The sequence below is a fragment of the Teleopsis dalmanni genome, chromosome 2, assembly GCF_002237135.1.
Source record: "Teleopsis dalmanni isolate 2A chromosome 2, ASM223713v2, whole genome shotgun sequence".
Lineage (NCBI taxonomy): Eukaryota > Metazoa > Arthropoda > Insecta > Diptera > Diopsidae > Teleopsis > Teleopsis dalmanni.
In genome coordinates this window covers 69001723-69027299 of record NC_051847.1, presented here as the reverse complement: position 1 = coordinate 69027299, position 25577 = coordinate 69001723, and the positions used below count along the sequence as shown (strand labels likewise).

At 28.7% G+C, this 25577-nt stretch overlaps 4 protein-coding genes across 5 annotated transcripts in view; 2 read left to right on the top strand and 2 right to left on the bottom strand.

The window, feature by feature from the left end:
* The window catches only part of LOC119677818 (angiogenic factor with G patch and FHA domains 1-like), a 163557-nt gene that overhangs the window by 106343 nt on the left and 31637 nt on the right, over positions 1-25577 (bottom strand). The window lies entirely within an intron of this gene.
* Positions 5737-20100, bottom strand: LOC119677815 (nuclear pore membrane glycoprotein 210-like; the record flags this gene model as incomplete). Its single annotated transcript, XM_038089346.1, is given in 16 exon segments — positions 5737-5842; positions 8829-8954; positions 11639-11905; positions 11968-12167; positions 13157-13285; positions 13759-13869; positions 13927-14130; positions 14195-14327; positions 14400-14496; positions 16306-16583; positions 16646-16888; positions 17104-18474; positions 18533-18689; positions 18760-19217; positions 19277-19757; positions 19876-20100. Coding segments are annotated over 16 exon segments (4525 nt in total), but the record flags the coding sequence as incomplete, so codon positions are not given.
* Positions 22649-23384, top strand: LOC119677825 (general transcription factor IIH subunit 5-like). Its single transcript, XM_038089359.1, has 2 exons — positions 22649-22759; positions 23192-23384. The coding sequence occupies exons 1-2, from the start codon at positions 22725-22727 to the stop codon at positions 23370-23372; spliced, it is 216 nt and encodes a 71-aa protein (XP_037945287.1). The 5' UTR covers positions 22649-22724; the 3' UTR covers positions 23373-23384.
* Positions 23455-24246, top strand: LOC119677822 (zinc finger HIT domain-containing protein 1-like). Its single transcript, XM_038089357.1, has one exon. The coding sequence runs from the start codon at positions 23467-23469 to the stop codon at positions 23959-23961; it is 495 nt and encodes a 164-aa protein (XP_037945285.1). The 5' UTR covers positions 23455-23466; the 3' UTR covers positions 23962-24246.

Here is a 25577-nt window from a genome sequence, read left to right as displayed (position 1 = left end):
TAAAATAAAATTTGAAAAATCTAACTATATTGTTATTATTCACTTAGAAAAAATTGTATATATCGCACTTAACTGATATCGCATTTGTCTTGTGCCTACGATGCAGTACGTTAAGCATGCAAGTAATATATTTATAATGTTTATTCAAAGTATAATTTATATGCATTCGATGCATGCTGTACATGAATATAAATATAGAGTTCAATAAGGTAGCTCTACTTTCGCTTAAGATGCATAACCCGTTATAAGTAATCCTGCACCTTCAAGCAGTATCGTCTCCATACGTTAGCATTATAGCTTAAGGATTTCTTTTAGGAGTCAGACAACACACGTTTACGTACGCTTAAGCATAACAAATATCAAAACAAATCATACGCGTATATGCCACAAAGAACTCATATATTTTCTTAACGATAAAAAGCAACAAAAAATATCTAAACAGAAAAAAAAAAAAAAAAACTTTACAGACAGCGACGACAAGCTGCTGCGACATCTTGACACTTGGTACGACATTTTGTATCGCTTGCTGCTTGTATCTTAAGCTCACAGCACGGTGGGATCGGATGAGCCTTGTCAATATGCTTTACTTGCGCTTCATAATATTTTCAGCTTGTATTTGCCATTTAATTTTTTCTCCTTCGTTCGATTTAATGTGAAAAAATGAACACATCGATACAGATACTTTATCTTTTTTCGTTTTAACATATTAAAAAGGAACTTCATTTAAAATGTATCTATGTCTGTGCATATCTATGTATGCGTGCGTGCGATTGTGTGTTAGTGCATAAGTGAGTGTGAAAATTATTTTGCGTATTTATGTATGCTTTTATTTTATATACAATATTTTGTAAGTTTATGAATAATGCATTAAAGTCATTTGTTATTTGTTATTTGTTCTGCTTGTTTTGTCATTTTTGTTTCGCAGTTATTATTTTGTAGTATGTACTTTTATCGGGGTATCCACAGGGGGATTTACTCCGTCGAGCTTGCTTAGCAAGCGCAATGGGTCACAATATACAAAATTATGTGTATTTTATAATGCTCAAATGTTTTTAATATTTAAAATTCTTTGAAAAAGGATATTAAATTGAAATTTGAATTGTTAAAATTCCTGCTAATGGTTTTGGCACATTGGAAAACAGTTCAAAAAAGCTGCATAAATACATTATCGAAAATATGTTTTATTTATCATAAAAACTTTAGTCCCAATTTAAAACTAAACTAAGAAAAAGAGTGTTAAAATGGTAAAAGGAACCATTAAACGTTTTTTTTAAATAACGCATATAGAGCACTTAACACCCATTAAAATTTTTGAGTATTTTTTTACAAATAAAATATTTATAAAACATTTATAGAAATATTGATAGTGTCATTTAATTTCATTATTAAAATTAAATAATAACCTATTAAAAGTGATATTGAAATAAAGTGTTTTTATAGAAACACAACGATTTGAAAAACAGGAAATTGACAGGAACTACCTAGTATTAACACAACATCAAACTCCCATAAGCAATCGATCAACAGTTGTCACATTAAGTAAATAGACTACCCTTTTAAAAACAGTATGAAAAATAAGCTATGTGGTTATGTTAGGTTATACTAGTGTCAGACTCCGAGTTTAAATAAAACACGTCTGTTTAGTGAAGAGTATCCAGTCAAAACTGATTTTAATTTCTTTATTATATTTCTTACATTAATGCATTCCGAGAGCGTAACACTCACGAGAGTATGAAAAGATACATAAGAGCAATGATACAAGAAGTAACAATAAAGCAATAAATAAAAGTAAAAATAACAAAAGAGTGACACTAGCAATTCCTACAGGAACCACTTAGGCCTATTGATAGGGCCAATGTTACGGTATATAGAGAAAAAGCTCAGGGTTTAACACCACCTAGAACCTCTGGCGAAGCTCAAAATACCGTTTAGTGTCAAGTCTTAGTTAGTTAGTTAGATCCTCAAGAAAGGGGCTCATAAACTGTTGAGTCGTCGACGTACATGAGATGAGCAACGACAGAGTAGATGAGAGGCACACTCATCGGCTTCCCCACAGCTGCGACAGGTATGATTGAATGGGAGATTCAAACTCCTGGCATGGTTCCTTAGTTTTCAGTGAGCTATAAGTAAACTTACCATAAGACTGATATCTCTACGAGACATCTCAATGAAAATATTGAATTTCCTTTTAGTGGTAAGTGGCCAGATTGCACACAGATACCTGCATATCGTAAAGTCTTCAAATCTTTTATTAAAAATTTCAACACAGAAAGAACTCAATAACAATTTCCATGATGTCAACGATATGAACAGATTACTTAGGTGTTTCGAGTGAGATCCTGAAGCACCCTTTCTGGCTAGCTCGTTTGTTCTGCAATTACAATTGCTCTGCGGTTAAACAATTAAATCAATCACACTATCACACTATAGTAGTTTTCACCATTTTGATACATAGAAATATTGATAATGTGATTACTAATCCATTAAACAATAACCTATTGAATGCGACATAAAAATATAATGTATTTGTAAAAACAATTTAAAAAATAAACATTAAAAAAAAAAGAAATATCATCTCAAAATTGGTTCTACTACCTACTGTAAGGTAAGTATCAGAGATGAAATATTGTCCCTAATATAATAAGCGATATTATGCAAAGGGACTTAGTTAAGATAAGTACTCGAGCCACTAGCTGTAGTATTAACCCAAAAAAAAAAAAACCGAAATTATGCTGGCTTTCAGTAACTTTCAATCACCTCATTTTATACTCTGTATACGTTAAATATTCTGTATTAAATACTCTGTATTTAAGGTATACAAATCGATTTTTGTTAATATCATACAATATCATTATATAAATTTTTAATACAATTTCATTAACATTTATTACGTATCAAAGTCATTATCGCGTAATTTTCAAATATATTTAATTGAAACAATTAAAAAAATGCCATGTAATTGCCTCTGTCCAAAAACATACATAAATATAGGATGGATAAAAAAGGACTTTAGTAATGGATAGATATAAAAGAAATAAAATAAAAATTGCAGTGCAAAATAAAATTGCAAAAATTTATTTATAATTAAATAAAAAAATCTATTGGAATTTGAATAAATTGCGACGGTACATCACAATAGGTTCGAGGTCCTTATTAAATTACCGCTTAATCGTTCGGAAAATAAATGTTTATTTGTTGCATTTCAATTAATGATTTGAAAAATATATACAAAAAAAAAAAAAACAAAACCCTGTAATCAGATTACAACAACATATTTGCATATGGAATAAGCCAAATTGTGGATGGACCTATGTGGGCAGAGCAGGACAGACAGAAATCATACCGATAAACAAAAGAAAAGGATATAAATAATTTGCAACTATGTTTTAATTGATTTTTGATATTAAATAAATTAAAAACACAGTTTACAGACTTTTTAAACAATAATATATAATCAAATATAAACAAATGAACTTAGGGGGCAATTTAGGGTCTAATACATTTAAATAAAGTTTAATGCATATATAATTTTATATTCATGGGTATAGATAGGAAGCAGAGGCCATAAACGCATGCGCGCCCTCTTCATTATGAAATATGACATCAAGCACATTTTTAAAGGACTACCACCTATAGTGTCCTAGGCTATGTCCATGTTTAAATGTTTTGATTATAAGTAAATTACCAAGAAATAAATATAATTAATTTTAAAATAAAGAATTTTTAATATAATTCTTCTAAATTTTTAATGTTTAAAGTAAAGAAAATCTACAGTTAAAATAATTTAAGACCAAGTCTAGGGAAAAAGTCCTGGTATATGCTATATCCTAATCACTGAAATTGTGAGCTAAAAGACAGTAACTTAGATAATTTAGCTGAAATATTTTGTGAATTCTAAGAAAAATTATAAAATTTCATCTCATCTCAAAATCAATCCAACACTATTTCTATGATTCAAAGGTTAGAGGTTTAAATAATTGAAAGCGTGTTTGTCTTTTATGGATACTAGATTTTTTTTTGGTGCAATATCAGAAAATAGTTTAAATGTATCTATTTTAGACACCACCGAACAGGATGTATAAAGCCGGAATAGAGTAATAAACCAAGTCTTAGATGCATGCGATCCTATAATCCAGTTTTCCGGTAGTTCAAGGGAATAAATAAGGAAAAATATTTGTGCTTGTTTCGTCTTCTTAGCGATCATTAAAACTTCAATAGGTGATTTTGCAAAGTATACTTTAGTCCATTAAATTTAGACGACAGGATTAAATTTCCTGGATCATCCTTGTTTTACAACGGATTTTAGTAGAAAATCGAAATTGCACCAATTTAAGATTTTTGTAAAAATCGTCGAAAGAGTCTTATCATATATGACTATTAATTTCTGATTTTTTAAATTTAAATCATTATCTTTACCTTCAACTAAGACATGCCAAGCAAGAATATGTTTTATTTACAAATACAAAGTAAAAAAAAGTTGGTAACTTGTTTTGATTAAATCTTTATAAAGCCATATGGTCTTTATAAACCATATGATAGGATTCGATATATTACCAAATGCAGTACATATAACTGTTGCGGTATATGAGATACCAGAATCATATTCAATACGGTACTGCAGTAGTTTACGATATTCAATTGTACTGCAACGCATTGCATTCAGTACATAGTAGTCATCTTATTTAAAGCAGTTGACAGTTAAAACTTTAATATAAGTTAGGTTAGGTTGAAGTGGTAGCCTTGTGTCTAAACCTTACATAGGTTCAAATAGTGGCCCGTTGTGGTATCACTGGATAAGCATTTGTACGTGCGCCGACTAAAAATCAATTCACAAGCAACGCCGAAAAACACGACTCCCCCATTTGGTAAAGGTGAACCAACCTGACACTTCGGTTACCTGACACTTCGAAACGCTCTTCTTTGAATAGACACTGACACATGAGGTAGAGCACAATTTTCTCCTCATTTTCAGAGCCATAACCTCGAAAAAAGTTATTATAAGATAACATAGAGACAGGTTAATCTAGAGATCTGACAAAAGGGCAGATCTCTACCCTCTTGGCAAAGCCAAGATATTATGGTTTGATTGCCAGCTTTGCTGTTGCAAGTGGAATCTCAATGTCTGAAAAGTATATGTCAAGAAACAGAGTGCCAGCTCCTCCACTTTACAATTGCCTAAGATGTCCCTGTGTTCAGGATCCCTTTTGAGTTGGACTCTGATATGCCCAGCTAGCTCATTAAGGGATGCCCGGCATTCTCAAGTTGTTGGAGATGTAGCAGTAGTATCTACCAAATATTTAATGGCAGCCAAATCCGAAGATTGCCATATTAGCATTTGGAATTTGGTTATCTTGGGCCCATATAACAGCATATTGAATTGCTGCCTGAAAGAGACTGCACTTATTTAGTAGTCGAACCGAAATGCTAACACTCAGTTTTTTAGAAAATATACCACAGCCGATGAATCATCGTTATAGATTAGACCATTACATAAATTCACATATACTTGATTTTTTTTTTTTAAACATTTTAAAATTCTTTGATTATAGTTTGGAATTATCACTGGTTCCATATTACTCAAATGTATATTTAAAATACTAAAATCATTTGAATTATCTGGAACAAACTGGTTCAGACATAAATATGATAAAATGCAAATTAAAAATATTAACAAATAAAAAATTCATAAATAAAAATTGTAAATTATAATCACGCAAGAAATAAAAGCATTCTTACCTGTAAATCTGTCAATCGAAACAGTTTGTTCATCGGAACTGGTCCAAATGGATGACAATGCCAATGGTGAATCGAAGCAGATAATGTCGCCGACAGAAAATATCGTCTGAGGTTAATAAAATAGACATACAGAAAACATCAGAAACATCAGCAGCAACAGAGTCATCAACAACAATGGTAATAAAAAAACGGCAGAAGGCATTATCAACCACGACAAATCAGAGCATCAGCGTCAAAAGCAACATTGATATCAGTAACAATAACAGGAGGCGAAGGCGAAGGCGGAGATGGAGGCGTTCCCGGAATCGTTGCAATGAAATTGCATTTGTATATATCGATAATGTTTCCAGCAGCATGCATGCAGCATAAAAATCATAGTAAATATAACGTTCCATCAATGTTGGTAATAGCGTTGATGATGACGATGATGATAATAGCGCAAGCATTGAAGACAACAGCATTTTCAGTAGATTTTTTTTTTTGTATGGAAAAAAAATTAGAGATAAAAAATTGAGTATAAAAAATTGAGTATAAAAAATTATTTTAAAATAAAATACATATAAAAAGTATGAAATTTAGTGATTTTTGTGTGCTTCTTTCGTTTTCGTACACCGAATATTTTTTAGTCTTTGACAAAATAGTATAAAGCAGAGTAGAGCGAAATGATGGCGTAAAATTGACATTATCTCTAGTTCCATGCAATGTCATTTCAATAAAAATTTATAATACTTTTTACTGGTGTTAGATATTTTGGAATCTTTTGTTGCAATCGATAAAAACGTAATGATTATATAGGTCATCAATTCACGCAAATGTACGTACGTACGTTCGTTCTCATAGCGATTCAAAGTATTTGCAACGTTTTTATATGCAACTTAAATTTTAATTTAGAACCATTAAATTGAAATACTTGTACGTGTAATGCAATTTAATACAAAAAACTTATACTTCAGATAGGTAAAATGAAATAAAATTATATTGGGAAATCAAACAAAATATACTTTTTAATATTAGAATTGTGATCTTTATATTCAATTAAAATCATCGTAAGATATCATAAACTCTGGTGGAGGCAATAACTTAGACGAATATATGTGTACACATATTAAACAAAATTTTCACACATAATAAAAGAATTACAGAATTTATATATGAACACGTGGCAACCTTCACAATCCATGATAAAGCAAGCAAAAGATATTTGTTGTCCGGTACTAAAGTTCGAAATTACTTAATTTAGTTATAAAATATACCGCCATAAAAAATAAATAGATTAATTTTAAATAGTCTAGCGTTTCATTTTCTCGTGTAAATAAAAGATTAACCATTTTAGGTGACCCTGCCAATAGAAATCTCATTCATCACTTACTATAATTGATAGGCCTAATAGAAATCTTAGCTCCTTCGACGCTAGATATAAACCAGCATAAGCAAAAATTCATGAAACTATCGCCAACCGATATCCTTTCTATACAAGATAACATTATCATATGCGCCATTATTTATCAAGGTCCCCAAATTCAGATTAGATTACATAGATTAGATCCCCAAATTCAACTCAACATCATCTGGGAAAATTCGACACCATCGAGAGATCCGTATGCATTATACAAGAATTTTTCACCAAAATAGCATATGCGGAACAAAAATTATAGTTGTATGTTAACGAAAAATTGACTAAGTACTATTGTTTAGATTGGATATCATCTACAATAAAATCTAAAACTATTCAAAGTATTAGAATAATGGGTATTAAGTTTGAATTTTTAGTATTCATCAACATTCTTAAATCAATTGTAACTGCTTATAAGAACATCGATGAAAAGCGAGTGGCTGAAGAAATCCAACAAAAGTAACTAAAGTCTGTCAAAGATCTTAGAAAAAAGCCAGGTACCCAACGCAACACCTGACTTATTAATGTAATAGACAAATCTATTAACCGACCAACTAACTCATGTTGTTGTTGTCGCTGCACTCCACAAGCATGTGCCTGTAGTCTCTTTTAGGAGTGCTAAATAGCAGTTGTTCGTCGAACTCGACGAGTGCACTGGAATGTTAACCCGACCGTTCTTGGAACCTTAATGTTGTTGTTGTTGTAATCCGCTGGTATCTGTAAGCAGATAACATGAAATAGGATGGGTAGTGGTTGAGGAATGATAGAGGAGGAATGAGGATAAGGGGTTTCCTCATTCCATGGGTGTGATTTAACTGAACATTAAACCGGATTCAATCAAAGAAACCTGGCCACTTCAATTGGATCGGCATCCAAAGGTTAATTAAAGGGACGTTTGTGTGTATTGTAGGACAGGAACATTAATAGTTCCCTTTTGAGAATATTGCACTTTACTCAAAATATCGACGGGTGGAAGCTAGAGGCCCAAAATGCATATTTTTCACTTTTCAAAAAATTGGAAGTTGCAAGTCCCAATACAGGTAAACATGGAGAGTGAATGAACTTTATTGACGCATATAATTACCACCAGATGGCCTCGCAAACCAATTTTTTTTTTGTAAAAAATTCCATATACTTTTGTACGCACTTTATAGTGTTATTTTGTGCTTTCTAATCTACAGCAGAACATTATACCATATTTAACCAGTTCATTGGCAGTTGGGGGTATTAACCACATAAAGTAAATGCATATATTTATTCTTACTTAAATATTAAATATCAAGTAGTTGCAGTAGAAACTATACGCTATTTCGCTCAAATACTTTTCATATTCTTCATCTATTGCATTTCTAATGTTACCCAACGAAAGGAATTTATTTCAGTTCTTTTTGCAATTACTACACTTTTTGCACAATCCACAACAACCGTTGTTGCAACAAAGCATATTTACGTAAAGCAATTTAAAATAAGAATAATAACAATAATAATCCACAAGGGACATGACATATTTTTTTAAAACCTTTGGCAACATGTTTAGTGAGTGCAGTCGACATGCAACACCAACAGACTACAACACGAAACAACCGTCCAACCTACAAACATACAAACATATCTACAAATACCCGCCCGCCGTAATGCTATATATCTGAAATAAAATGGAATGATGCAAAAAAAAATAGAAAAATCCTGCTGTGCTTACCTTTGTTGGGTAAATATGTTTCGATTCTGCTACTGACAGCTTGATGTAATCCTCAGCATATTTAACTCCGGTTGTGTCCTTTAAACTTATGGCGATCATGTTGTTTGTTTCACGTGGCAGATTTATCTATTGCAAAATAAAGAAAAATATTTATATAAAAAAAAAAAAGAACAAGAAATAAGCTGAAAAAAAATAAATTAAAATTGCGAAATAGAAGACGTAAAAGTTAAAAATACAACTTCAGTTTGACGCTACTTTCGTTGTCACAGTAAAAGTCCTTAGTGTATCCTTTTGCCTTCACTTGCAGTGTCAGAGACGGTGATACGGTACGGTGATATTTTTGTATTCACCATTCGTTATAGGTAGGACAGGCAGCTTATAATAAGCAAAAAAAAATGTACATCTATTCGCTGTAGCGACACATAACAATGTGAATCGCATTTTTATGATTCAGCTTGCAATGCCACACAAGAATTTAAGCACATCCAAAACCAAAACAATACTGCCATATAAAAGCGTTATACTTTAATGCAAAACAACAAAATACAAAGCACTTTTAATGCAACAAAAATACGTGATTGCGAATTAGGGAATATGAGATATATGTAGCATACGCACACATAATTGACATCATCAGAAGATCCGTATTAATTGTACATGAATCCTACACATGGTAGAGCAGTCAATGCAAATAGTGAAAGTGAATTAACAAAGGAATGGCGAAGAACATTATTATTCAACCATCCCGAATCCACCTCCATTCCCTAAGCCAACCATCCTCAATCAAATATTACCCATCCACACCCTAACCCATGTATTCGTCATGTAATTCCTTCATATTGTATTCTTTCAGATCCCCACGGGCTACAACAATAACAACAAGTACATTGTACGCTACAAGTACGGCCGGAGCCACTGGTCAATTTTAACGACCAAGTAACATTCACTACCACAAGCAGATCTCTGCAAACCACAAAAAAAAGCACATTGCATATAATAAGAATATCTAAGGCATTTCAAAAAATTAGAACTGAAAAGCTGGAGGCGTGATGTTAAGGTGGTGCACAAGTTTTTAACTAGGTATATTGGATGTTATTGTTAATGTAACACACTGGGAACTGGAAAGCAGATAATATGAAACGATTTACTAACATAAGTTAGGAGATTTTTAACGCAGATGAAGAAACAAGCTGGTGACTGATCCTTTAAAGCGTATTATAATCTGTCAAATCTCTTTAAATCCAGAAATCTTATAACACTCAGACTACTGCTGTGTGAGGCAATAGTATCACTTATAGTCACATATATGAATCCATATTAATCTGTTATTCCATATTATAGTCAAATTAATCCAACAATTAGGTACTTTAGTAAAAAATTATCTGACCGCTTAGCCGAATTTAAGCGAAAAATTCCATAGAGAACTATTGAGATTATATGTAAAAAAGAGCGATTCCGCAGAAATTACAACCACACACTGTACACAAACTACCTTGTTATAATATATATAGTTCGTTCATATAGTTGAAACAAAAATAAAGTTCCATATTTTCCGGTAAGCGAATAATGTAGTTCATATGAGTAAAAATGAATTAAATATCTTTTGTGGCAAATATCTTTTGTGGCAAATATCTTTTGTGGCAAATATCTTTTGTGGCAAATATCTTTTGTGGCAAATATCTTTTGTGGCAAATTATACGGTACGTAGACAGTAAGACAGACTATGTCTACGGTAGAGACATTTGTAGAAGCTGACAGAAACAAAAAAAAAGGATGTCGGAATTTTTCTAAAGCATTAGTGACCCACATTGGAAATATACGTGTACGTGTATATACGTGTCTATATCCTTTAATCATCTTTAAGAGTCTCGTTGCGGAACAAACATAATCAACACTGTCCGAAGGTGTAAGGAGCACTTATAACTTAACGATTCTCAATTTAACTAATATTGACTCTGTTGTAGATATTTTCGATATATTCACTACATACATTAAATAGTAGTGTTTCTCTGAGTGACTCATTTTAAACCGAAGTTCACCTATTCAATCTTTAGGGATTTCTGACAAGCAGAAAATGCATAAAGGTGATAAAATATAAAAACTCCGAAACAAAAAATAATGTGAAGAGTAAAAAGTCAAAATTGGTGAAAATTAAGTGTTTTGAATAATAGTAGATTATTCAATAGTAGATTATTATTAGTAGATTATTATTATTATTAATATTGTCCAAACTTCTATAAAAATCCGGGTGTTCAAATTTCTCGCCAGTTGCTACAATCTTATCTTCTCTTATTCTTAATATAGTAAACATATTGTAATAATTCAAACAAAATGTTTTATAAATATTGTATTAAGTAAGCATTTTGCAATATTCACGACTATCATTTGGAAACGCTTTTGAGACGTTACTTTTGAGACAAATAGAATGTTTTAATAATTCAAATACTTGAGTACAACAAAATTAAGTAACATTTTAAAAGCGTAGGAATCGCTGTTAAACTCGTTAATAAAAAAAAATAATAATGCTACACAACCCTCAACATAACTCTATGAGATGTACTAAATTATTTATAAATTGCTATTTATAAAGATTTAAACGATTTTCAAACAGATTGACAAAAGTAAAACTATTTAACATAAAAGATAAAATTAAAAATTTACCATAAAGCTATTATAGACTTTTACAATTAACGATTATACTTTATAATTCCTTTTACAAATTTTAATAAGAATTATAATATCAATAAGTTTCCATTACAAAGTATTATGGTTGAATATATTACACAGCAGTAAATATTTTATTTACTTACCGCTACAGTCATATTATTGCCAATTTGTACGTCTACAATATCCTTGTGCGATAAATCGTATTTAATATCATTTATTTCCTCAATATTATGCGAGAACTCATTTCCCAAATTATCATGCAAGGATATTTTCAGGACAAAATTCATGCCACGTGGAATTGTATTTTCGATATGTTTCAGTTTTATTGTTGGATATGTAAGAGAAGCCAAAATATATTGTACATTTTTCACTTCAATGCCAATTGGTAAGCTTTGTTCAAATGTTTTTGCCTATAAATAATTAAATTAAGATTAATAGAAGAAAATTTTAAAATATATTATAATAATATTACAATTATTAAATCTCGTCCTAATACATCCTGTGAATTGACAATGCCATCCTTTGTTACTTTAACAATGCCATTACTAGCACTGTCCGGTTTATAAACAACATTATCCAAATTCGATTTAAGTTGTATGGTACTTCGAGGTGCCACTAATATCCAATCCATTGTTATACGTTTCGGCAGTTCTAGCTCCAAGTTCTTGAAAACTGTATAGAACAAATAAAATTATTATATTTATAGAGAAATAAAATTAAAAACTTTAATACATTTATATATAAATATATTAAAATATTATATATATTTATATATGTTATATATTTATTTATTTTATTTAAGTTTTATTTTACTTTATTTAAATTTTTTGTTTTCATTTTTATTCTATATTTATTTTTAATTTTTAATTTTAGTTTTAATTTAATTTATTTTAATTTTATTTTATTTTATTTGTGTGTAACTTTTTTTATAAATATATAATTGAAATATTAATATAAATATTTAATAATAAATATATAATATAAATATATAATACAAATATATAATATAAATATATAATATAAATATATAATATAAATATATAATATAAATATATAATATAAATATATAATACAAATATATAATATAAATATATAATATAAATATATAATATAAAAACATGTTACTACATAAAATTAAACTGAAATAAAAACTTAGAATATTCTTATATAACGATTAATAATTATAAAGTTATATATATTTATAACTATATAAAGTTATATAGTTTATGTATTTATTTTAATTAATTTTAAAATTAACTAAGAATAGGAAACTGAACTGTTAGGTTTTTCGCCGTATATAATTTATAAATTAATCTATAATCAATAATATAAAATATAATTTTTATAAAAGGTCAGAAAATAATGAACTAAAATAAAATAAAAAAAATTAATTAAAATAAATAATAAAAAACATCAATAATAAAAGACATAAGTAATAAAAAAACATATATAAGAATATGACATAAATAAGAAGAAAATTAAATAAAAATACTTCAAAGCTTAATTTTGGACTGAAATATATATTATAAAAAATTTGTCTTAAACATGTAATTTAATAAAATAAAGACATATATAAATTAATATTAATATTTTATAAATATATGAGTATCATAAATATATAGTGAAGTAAATTAATAAATAATATGCCCAGAAAGACATACCAACAACTTCAATATCATGTTTAAATATCTGTCCATTTGGTAAATCAACTTTTACATTGATTCTAGTTTTTCCAGGATTTAAAGCTTTTATACGAACAGAAATCAGATTTCTGTGGTCATATTCAATTCCTGTAATGAAAAAAATTATTTAAAAATTTATAATACATAGATTATAAGATTTTGGCAACTTCCAAACAATTTGCTCATACTGCTTTTCTGACACATACGAATTGTTCGAAGTTGTCAAAAAGTTACTAAACAAAATTAAGTGATAATTATCATAGCAAATTATTGACAAGTGTAAATAATTTATGTGTGCTGTGCAATTAAAAAAATGAGAGCAAAATTGTTTAAATTTGCTAAAATCATAATTTGCTTCTGGATATGATAAATTATGTTAGTTCCGTATCTGTACTTGATTTAAAGCTTTAACAAACAAGCTCATCAGAGAACTTTATACTCTGCGGACATGTTGTGAGCAATGTTTTGTGTATTTATCATCATTGCCGTATCAGGAATGTCCGTAAATAAATTTTAACTTTTTTTCAAACTTTTTTTCATATATATTAAAATTCAACTTAAAAGTTTAATAGTTAACTTACCAGCATCAGTAAATATACTATATATATCAACAACATCTGGCTGATTTGTAGACCAAGTAACACGCATATTTTCCAAAGTACCCAAAACCATTGGTGATAAGTCGGGCATGCCTTAGAAGAAATTCAAATAAATTAGTATTAATTTCAAATACATACGATATTTCTTACCCCAAACAGTCGCTGGCATAACAGCGCCACTACGTATACGTGTTAAAGGCGTTTTGATTTGCACATTTTCCAGTGGCACAACACTTACATCAACTGTATCGACTGAAATCACAATTTCTTCGCTACCAGTATTTGGCATAATGCATTTTCCAGTAATTTGAGTAGCACCCAATTTATGCGCAGTAACCAAAGCAGACTCCATTGCTTAGATTATAATGAAAAATATGTTTGTTAATAACTAATAAATTATTAAATATAATTATCTTACTTATAAGTTTTTCATTGTGAACATAATAGACAATATTAACATCTGGTTGTGGGCCACCTTGATAGTATATTTGTACGCTGGAACCAACCACAAGCGTTGAATTACGAGGATATAAACGCAATGGTGGAAAAACCTTAAAAAAATATTTAAATTAATTACATTTTTATATATAATATTTTAATAAATATAAAAAAAATATTCTCACTTGTATAGTTGCTGGTTCACTAGAGACATTGTATTCATTTATATGGCTATTAAAGACGATTTTAGTTTCACCCAAACTATTTCCAGTTACAATGTATCTAGAATATAAAAAAAAATTTATTTAATTATATTCACAATTTGGTAGTATAGTACAGAACAATTTGAATTATTGATAAGAGTTTAAAACAATTTTTAAATTTATTAATTGAAACGTCTATTTTGTGGAGTTTTACACAAGATTCAATAAAAAAAAAATAGAATATATTAAAATCAATTTAAAATAGAACTATTATGGAATAAAATAAGAAGAGAAATATTCATTCAACTTTTCAATTTCATCTGAGCGAATCGTGGAGTAACATTCCCATGAATTTCTCTATATTACGTCACTAGATTGGATTCTATGCACAAGAAAGTGTAATATAAAAGCATGCAATAAATAATGTCTTTACAAAAGACATTAAAAGTCAAAGTATTGAAATTTAACAATTAAAAAAAATAAAAAAAAAATTAATAAATAAATAAATAATTATAATTATTTTATTAATTAAATATATAATAAAATTGAAAAATTAAAAAATATAATTAATTAATTCAATTATTCTACAGCTCGTTTGTGATTAAGTTCTAATATAACACAGCAAGCGAATTTGTTAATTAACTTTCACATGAAATCAACAAAACTCCAAGTTCGAAAATACAAGTCAAGTAGAGCTTTGGATCAATAAAGATTGAGCTTCAAATTTCACAATTTACAAGTTCAACCTTCAGTACTTGCAGTATCCAAAAATTATTTACGAATAATTAAATATAAGGAATAATTCCAAGATAACTGTTGATGGGTATTTGACAATACTCTGAACAACTGTATGGTTTGGTCAACCAAAAATTCAATTAGTTAAAAATAATAAAAAAAATTGTTGCAATTTACCTGGTTGTTTCGTAAAAACCTCTCTATTGAAAACAACAGTTTATATTTAAAATTTATTTTTTTTGGTCAAAACAGACGTTAAAAATCAATAAAATACAAATTATTAATTAATAATTAAAAAAAAAATAAAAAATAATAATATATAATAAAATAATAATAATACAAAATAATAATGCATTAATAATAATATATAATAATACATTAATAATACATAATAATACATAATAATGCATTAATAATAATACATTAATAATACATAATAATGCATTAATAATAATATATGTATAATACATTAATAATAATATATAATAATACATTAATAATAATACATGTATAATACATTAATAATAATATATAATAATACATTAATAATAATATATAATAATACATTAATAATAATATATAATAATACATTAATAATAATATATAATAATACATTAATAATAATATATAATAATACATTAATAATAATACATGTATAATACATTAATAATAATATATAATAATACATTAATAATAATATATAATAATACATTAATAATAATATATAATAATACATTAATAATAATATTTAATAATACATTAATAATAATATATAATAATACATTAATAATAATATATAATAATACATTAATAATTATATATAATAATACATTAATAATAATATATAATAATACATTAATAATAATATATAATAATTTAAAATAATTTTTTACATCTAAATTTACATAATATGATGTCAACATAGGGATTAGATTAGAAATTACCATTGCCAATATGTGCTTATATGTACATATATAAACATGTATATACGTACATATAAGCACCTATTGACAATGGTAATTTCTAACCTAATCCCTATGCTGACATGTCATTATTTCTAGGACTAGATATTATATGAATATTTTATTTTTTTGAATATTTTAATTTTTTAACACAACAATGTTCATTTATATTCCATTTATTGTGATCTTACCTTATTTCTCCTACACCCAAATTCTTTTGATCACCCAATTGTATACTCAATATATTGGAATTAAAAATTTCATCATGCAAGTCATAAATTTCCAAATTATTAGAATCTATGGTAAGTAAATTATCATTTGAGTCATAAAGACGCACTATAGCCTCAACAGTTTTAGTACGCTCAACGCGATCTGGTACGTCGACAACTATGGCACCAATCGATACCACGGAAATCGAAAGCTGAGCTGGATCAGTCATTAAGCAGCGATCAAGCAATTCAAGACGTGTCTAAGATAAATTAGAAGAATTTAATATTAAATATATTTCATTTTAATTTCAGCAATACTTACATGTCCCATACGAAGAGGCGTTAATATGAGTTCTCTTTCTTTAGCGAGAAATTCAATATTTACAATGCCAGTTTCACTCAGAGTAAAATCGTAATAACCGCTACCCTGTGCAATTGGTATATGTTCACGATGCTGTTTAGCCATAAATATACTAACATGATCAGATAAAAACAGTGTACTATTCACAGCCATAAAGCTTATTTCATTTGTTATTGATGGCGTATGAAGTTTTTGAGTTTTATGCTAAAATAAATAAAAATTCAATTAATACCAAAATAAAATAAATATTAAAATAAAAATAAGGTATAGATAGAAGATATAGATATAAATAATATTGTTTTTAAAAGTTATATTACGCTCAGAATATTCAGTTGTATGTTTAGCACATTTCCAATCATAATTATAACTACATATATTAATTATACATATATATATATATATTTATTTTTTTAGCTTACATTTGTGGCTGCAAAGACCGGCGTTTCGGCACGTATATTAAAGTGATTCAGTATGCCTGGTATATAATTTGTAACATCACCACGTATGCGGAAATTTGGCACTGGTTCCGGAAATGTTGTAACAAATAAATCTTTACTCGGTATAGGTACACCTTTAATAAACTCTATTACAGCATTTCGACGATAATGCAATGTTGAATCAGAGTGGAAACGTTCATCACCAACAGCGAACTTCCAATCAATAAGCAGCGATGAAATATTCATTAATCTACGGTTTTGCGCATCTTGTACTTCAATTTCTATTTCGAATTTTTCATCGCGATCTTTGAGATGTAGAAGCGAAAGCTTCATTTGCATAGGACACGTTGGACGCAGTTTCTCAGTGGCATATAAATTAAGAAAACGTGGAGCAACACAATGTATCTCAGTCAAAATTTTGGATGTGTAAGGTATGAAATTCTTTGGCACTAATTTATTAAAAATCTTGAAATCAAGAGTCGTACTACCGATTTTAGTACATAAAATATTATAAGCATATATAGCATTTGAAGATTCAACATCGAGTTCATTGATTTTCGCCACACTCTGATCATATTCAGTCTCCTTGACTAACTCAGCTTCTAATGTAAAAATGCGTTGTTGACCATTCATATAAATAATGTTACGCGACGCACCAATAGGTAAGACAATTTCATTTGATGTAGGATTGAGTATATCAAGTTTGTCGAAAACACTCAACGTAACTTCTTCTTTCAATAATTTATCCTGAAACTGATATGAGATCTTTAAATGCGTTAAACCTGTTGCTGTTGCCCGCAAATGTATAACTTGACAAACAAGTGTCATATGTTCTTTTTTCCAATCAACGTCTTCTACTTGGAAAATTTTATTACTGAACTCTAAATCAAAATCTATCATATCACATGTGGTAAAGGGCACATAAGTGCCATTAACGAACGTATGAAGAGCTAAATGTATACGTACGAAATCATCTAATGCAGTTTCAAAATTATATTTAACAATTTGTAATTTGACCGGTGGCATGAAAAATATATCCGCTTGTCGTATTATTTTAGGATTCTTTGTTAATGCAACTTTTATGCTACCGCGGCTTCGTAATACAGTGCCTGCATAGTAAGCATCTAAATGTCGCTTTCTATCTGTGTCACGTATAATTGTTGTGGCCAAACCATTCTGTGTAATTTGTATATCACGGGAGTTTTGAGATTGCCAAATATAAAAGCCATCACCACCGTTTGCCTCAAATTGAATTTGTTGAATCTTATTGACCTGTGGATCGAATGGTAAAATTACAGTGCTCGGTACCAGCACTAAGTTGTCATAAATATGCATTTCAGCAACAACGCTTAACTGAAAGTAAATCAAAGTTAATAATACTTAACAAACTAAATAATGAAATTAGTTTAACCTGCTTAAATTGTCCAGAAACAGTTACAGTGCCCTTATGCAATGCTTCACCGTACAAACGACTACCATTAGTATTTTCTTGCTTAATTTCAAAATTTCGACTGCTCAACTCTGATACCACACTATACTTTGAACCAAGTGTTAACTTTTTATCATCACTACAATAAAGTAAAACAAAATTTTACACAACAACATATACAATATATATATATATATATTACAATTTACCTCGTGTATAGATCAAAAGCAATTATGTGCATTTCTCCTGCAACGGTTATCCAATTGTTAAAAGGTAAGAGTGTTACACCCAATCTAAAAGGTCTTGCCACAGTAAGTCTTGCACTTGGTGCAGATGATTTTGTTATAGAGTTATCACCAGAGAAGTTATTGTCAAGTGGAGCATTGCGATCACGTAACACTACAACGGTACGACCGAGCTTAAGGCCCGTTGCCTTGGCGTCATCTATACTAGCTACCGTATTATCGTCAATTTCCAAATAATACTGATTATTCAAAGAAATTTCTTGTAATTTTCCCATTTTCAGTTGTAAAATACGGAAGTTAATTGTATCGCCAGTTAACATATGAACTTCAGATGGTTCTAATATGATATTCGCCAAAACACTAATAAACACTTCAATTTTGTTCACATGACGGTATTCTTCATGCGGTAGACTAACTGTCACCTTAAAATTTAAAATAAATAAATGAGCAATTTTTATAATGGAATAAATCACTGAATTACCTTAGCAGTGCCAGTATTTATTCCTTCCAGTAATACCATATAGCCTTTCATACGCTGCACTTCAAACTTCTCTAAGGATGATGGCACTTCATGATATTCACTTTCGCTAAACGATAAGAAACGCAACGCAGGCAGCCAACCTTTACTTTTGCTAGTAATTGAAGAGATTTCCCAATTAAATTCTACACCCTCTAAAGTTGTGAACGCATTGCCTTGAGAATCTTCGGCACGTAATTCAAAAGTTTCTGGCGCCTCCTCCAAGTATAATTGACGTGTCGTTGTGTGTACACCAAGCTTATCAATAACATCAATAATAACATCACAACGCAATGTGGCATCAGTGGACAATGACTCGGCTAAAACAATCGCTGTATTTCGCCGACGCTCCCGTGACACCACAGTAACAGTTGCACGATGAGAACATTCCTCGCTATCGTCATAAAGTGGTGTTATCAGTATCAAGTCCTGCCTCGATGAAGTCCTATTTAATTAATAACATAGTAACATTTGTTTAATATTCAAAAATTAAAGCTTTCAAAAGGTTTTAAGGTTATGTAGTTAAGCACCAACAGCCGGCAATAGCAACAACAATTTCTCACCATTTGAAACAGCCTTTTTCAATAACTTCCAATGTAAAATTTATGGATATTTTATCAAATATTGGTAATAGAACACGCGGATAATTTAATTTTGTGCTTTCAACATTGTTTATAGTTATAAAACTAAACAAAAACAATAAAAGAAATACTTTTAATCTGCACATTTCGCGCCTTTCCTTATTCACACCTTCAACGCAAAAAGTCAAATGAAGACTCTCGCAAACAATTTGACAATTAGGGTTGCCAACGTTGCTATAAGCATGGTTTTGAAGTATACATCGAAAGCGTTGACGCGAAATAATCGTTCGTGATTCGCAGCACAATATTCGTTCGAAATTCGCAGCGAATATTCGTTCGTGATTCGCAACAAAATATTCGCTCGAAATTTTCTACGAAACATTCACTTTCTTCCGCATGTTAGTTTTAATGTCTTGTTGAGAGCATAAAATTGGTTATAATATATATTATCATAGTGGTTATGCATATATTCATCGTAATAAAGGCAATATTATATATGCTAAAATAAATACAAAATCATATTTAAATCAAATATTTCATTATCAATGCTTATTTTATATGTTTATTAATATTTTTATAGTTTTCGAAAGCGCAAAATAAATATATATTAAGTTTTTAAATATAATTTGTTTAGTCATTTTTATAATTCAATATATATTATTTTTTATATATATATTATTATTTATATATATTATTATTATTTATTAATTATTCTTAAGCGTATGTTAATACTGAACCGAAACATTATTTAACTAAAATTTGTATTTTCGATTGAAAAAACATTAAAATCACACAATTTCATTAATAAAAATTTTCAAATGAAATTATATTAATATTGAATTAAAAATTAAATAAAATGTCGTGCACAAAATTGACAACATGCTATTTTCATCCATTATGGTTGACATCATCTATTTTAGTTTTTTAAATGATTCACCTTTGCATAAAGGTACATTAAGTGAATGAAATAAGTTTTGGCACTGAGCTATAAATAGTTTTACTTTTTAATAGGTTTTTTTTTAAAAAACTTATATGGCATTTACACAGTCATTTGAAAGTGTTTACATTCGTTGTTTTTCATTTGTTCTAATTTAAAACAGCTGATTTGGCAATGTGCTTGTTAATTTGATTTTTGGTCTGTGCCAAAAAAATGTTGGATGAAGGTAAAAGATATCTTCAAACATTAGAATATAAACTAAAAACTTATTTTTAGTTTCGACTAAATTTTTTGGATTTATTGTGTATTATTAAACCTGAAATACATCAGCTGTTCAATGTCAGTTTTATAATTTTGTAAAAAAAATTATCTAAAATAGTTCATTTCTGTTTTATATCATCATAATTATTTATTTCATATACTCTACCATTTACGAATAATTTCGAGATATATATGAGAAGTAAATATTCGCAGTTTCGTACAGAAAATTCTGTTTATTAAAAAAAAAACATGTGGTGTTGAGCTCGGTCAGAATTACACTTAATATTTCTTACAGAAGAATTGAAAAAAAATTTTCATTGCAATTTAATTGTATATATATTAAATGATAAAAAAAATTTATTAGCCTGTTCAAGCTACACCATTAATTGCAATAATTGTAATATATTTCAATACATGGCATTAAATATGATACACAATAAATATCATGTTATATTATATTAGATTTATTGCCAATAAAAGGCAGTTTTATTTGTATTTTGTTAGAATGAAGCACCGAACATACTTAATAATAATATTAAACAGACCTTAATATTATCAAAACTTCTTTTTGACATTTGCCATATTTGTTTACATTTGGCACGGTACTAATGCGCTTTTCATTTAAAATTAATTATTTTCTTTTCAATTTGAACCAAAATGTAATATTTTGGAAGGCGAAAAATGATTAATTACTAAACGAATAGTTAAATAAAACAATTGTAGGTCTAATCAAACATAATACATAATCTAAACATAGTTTAATAAAAATATGGAAAATTTAAAGTGAAATTTTGCTGTTTATTTGTAGGCAACTATATTGATATTTATGGGCGTGTGCGAGTTAGGCTAAGTTGATGCTAAACCAAATGGGACATTTTTTGGGATTTTTTGCACTGCACACATTACCCATTTATCAACATGTATCGACACATCACTACATTATCGGCACAACTTAGAATTTCCCTCATTTAGAACGCAACTTAGCCTAACTCGCACACGACCTATATATATTGATATATATATATACATATTGATAAAATAATACTATTCACGAAACTATCTAAGTTTAAGCAACTCATATTTATTTAAAATTATAATAAACAACTGCATGAGTTTTTTGTGTCAATATCTTTTCTATTAACTGTCCTATTTTTCTATTATAACAACAATAATAGAACAATAACTGTTCTGTCAATTCTAATCTTGTTGGAATGTGAAGGAAAATATAATCGAAAGAAACTGGAAAAAAATATTTATTCTAGCACATCATATAATATAACCGACAGCAGATTAGTCAGATGCAGAAGTGATTACAATCATAAAAATAACAAAAAAAAGTGTAATAATTTTTATGAGTTTAATAAACGACCTAAGCTCAGTGAAAATCAAAAAACTTATTGATAAAAATTTACAAAATAATATTTACAGAATCCGTTCGGCAACACATTGTGGAAGGTAAACTGATTTACTATTGTGAATATAATTAAATTTGACAGATACGATGAGTGGTTGTTCTTGACGGATTTTTAAGTTATTCTACCAGCTGTATTTTGTTTAAGGGCTACAAACGCTAAGAAATATACAAAATTTATATTATTTTTTGTGGAGTTTTATTTTATATATTTATTTTAAGATGGTAAATGTTATGAAAGGAGTGTTAGTTAAATGGTGAGTGAATATATCATAGTTTTATTAAATCTGCGTAACTTGTAAGAAATGCTTGATATTTGTTTATGTTTTGAATTGTAAACTGTAACAAATAAATGTTACAATAATTTCATATATTTTGTGTATTTCGTTACGCTGATTGCTTAACTTAAGCTTGAATAAAGTATTTACATTAAAATTACCGATGACATGTAAGCAATGAATGTTTTACCATTTGTCTTCCCACCAAATCTTATAGTGGTTTTAGCTCATTGCACCTTGATATGTTTTTGTCTAGGAAATATACGAATCACCTTCGAACCGATTTCTTTTTAAGGTCCTTCTCTGCTACAGCAAAATCTTAGAGGTTTAACATTTGTTTTATGCATTGAAAAATATCATTAAGCATGTGCATTTATTATAAATGTGTCTAATGTATTTGATTTTTTCCAGTGATCCGGCTATGAAACAATTTCTGCTACATTTAGATGAAACTTTATCATTGGGCTGCAAATTCATAATCCAAGACTTAGATGATAATCACCTATTCATATCAACTGAAATCGTCGAAACTCTGCAAGCACGCATTGATGACCTAATGGATCGCATTAATGTATCAGTGCATGATAAGTAAAAAATAAACTCCATAACACCTAACTCCATATACCTTCAATATCCATATCCACAACAAAATTTAATAATAACTTGTAATTAATTTGTCACTCGATATGTCCAACAACAAGTCATTTAACCTCATTACGGAAACAGCAAAACAACGTACTCTATATGCAGCCACATCCAATGCAACACCAAAAACAGCACAGCAAAAGGATTTAGAGGAAGATATATCGAACCACAAGTCAGTTTCCATTATGTCGAAGAAAACTTCTAAGTTGCGAGATAATAATGGAAAACAAAAGAAAAGTAAAAAGCGTAAGAGAGCACACCAAAAACTTCGAATGAACTTTCAACAATTTCTAGATAGCGAAAAACGTTGTTGTAGTGAGTATGCTCTAATTTACATGCAAGCTGCAGCACCAGCTCCAAAGGTTCCACCTCGTAAATATTGTGCTGTGTGTGGCTACTATTCTAATTATACCTGTACTGTGTGCAGCACTCGCTTTTGTAGTGTTCCATGCATGCAGATCCATCAGAACACACGTTGTGCTGCTCCTAACAGCAGCTTTTGCTGTATGAATCAGACAGCAAATTTAGTTGACTAGTATTCATCAAATATGGGAAATGTTTATATATTTTATTTCATTTTATTTTATTTTCTTTTAATTATAAATACTAAAGTCTCAAACTCATATATTGCTCTTGCAAAATGGTAAGTGAACGTAACAAATAATATATATTTTTTAATGTTAATTTTTTCTTGCCGAGAGTGACGCGTCTTTATAACGAAATATATATTTTTTTATTATATTCTTATTTATTTACTTTATGAATCTATAATTACTTCTTGTGTTTATACAAATAAATTTCAAAAAACAATAAAAAATATATTTATATCAAAATAAAACTTACTTGATTTGTTTTACTTGCCTCCATAATTATTGCGGAATTGATAACAAATAATTTTGGAAAATATTTTAAAATTGATTTTCTAATGGAATATGTTATAAGCAGACACTGATGGGCCCCGCAATTCTGTCCGGTGAAGAGAATTGCTTTCTTTAAACGAACTGTAGCTACTGGTTAAGGTGCGTTGATAGCTGAGTTTCAAATTTGGGAGGACCCGAGTTCGATTCCTGGTAGTTGTAGTTTCAAAAAATTATTTACGAATAATTAAATACAAGAATTATTTCCAAGACCACTGATGATAGGTAATTGGTAATACTCGAAACAGCTATATGGTCAGCCAAAAATTCAATTAATTAAAATATAAAAGGAATTTTTGTTGTTGTAATTCACTACTGTTCGAAAAACCTTTTTAAAAAATTATTTATGTTAATGAAATTAAAATTTGGTTGATACAAGCTGAAATATGTATCTTATGAAATAGCTTGTTTGATCACATTTTACATATAAAACACATAATAAATATTTCAAAGCTTGGTAATTTCCCTTATGGGAAATTTATTTTTAAGCTATTTTTCGCCTTAAATCATTTGATTTATTTATAATAAATTAATTTATATAAAAGCTTTTTGTATGATAAATTATCCTCATTATCGGCCTAAATGAGACAAGTGAAAACGTGGTATAAGAACGTTGTAGAGATGTCGTCTGTTTAACAAAGTTTTGACTATATTCATTCATTAATAAGAATAAAGTTACAGTTTAATAATCTAAATAACAAAATCAACTTATAAAACTCATAATGAGTATTATTAAATCTGATATAAAATAGGTTACATCTTAGCTTTAAGATGGGTACAAAGAATGTATCGCAAACAATTTATAAAACAAGGGCAGTTATTGCTACCCATAGTCGAGATGAGCGGAGGTAATTCAAGTTGTAGTGGTCGACCTGAATAAAATAGTTAGAAAAGGAGCTCGTTGATTATAGAAGCACTGGTTGGCCAAGTACCATAAATCAAAAAACAAGTTATATTCATTTTTTCAAAAAACTTGTTAATAATATTATTACCTTTTGTTTAAAATTTATGCTCTTATAAATGCCTTAAAAATTTCCTACCATAAAATATATCACGTAGGTATTAATAGATTTATTATATATTATTAAATATAATATATCTCATAATCAATCATTTTTGGCATTGGTTTCGACTATGGAATGAATGTAAGGCCACATGTGGTTCCTTGACAACTTAACACATAACATTATTTATGTTAAAATGCAAAAATCCACAAAAGTTAATATGAATTTTAT

Coding starts and splice junctions, on each gene's coding strand:
- LOC119677822 (XM_038089357.1), top strand. CDS start 23,467: ATGTCCAACAACAAGTCATTTAACCTCATTACGGAAACAGCAAAACAA.
- LOC119677825 (XM_038089359.1), top strand. CDS start 22,725: ATGGTAAATGTTATGAAAGGAGTGTTAGTTAAATG. Junction 22,760..23,191: donor AAAGGAGTGTTAGTTAAATG/GTGAGTGAATAT, acceptor GATTTTTTCCAG/TGATCCGGCTATGAAACAAT.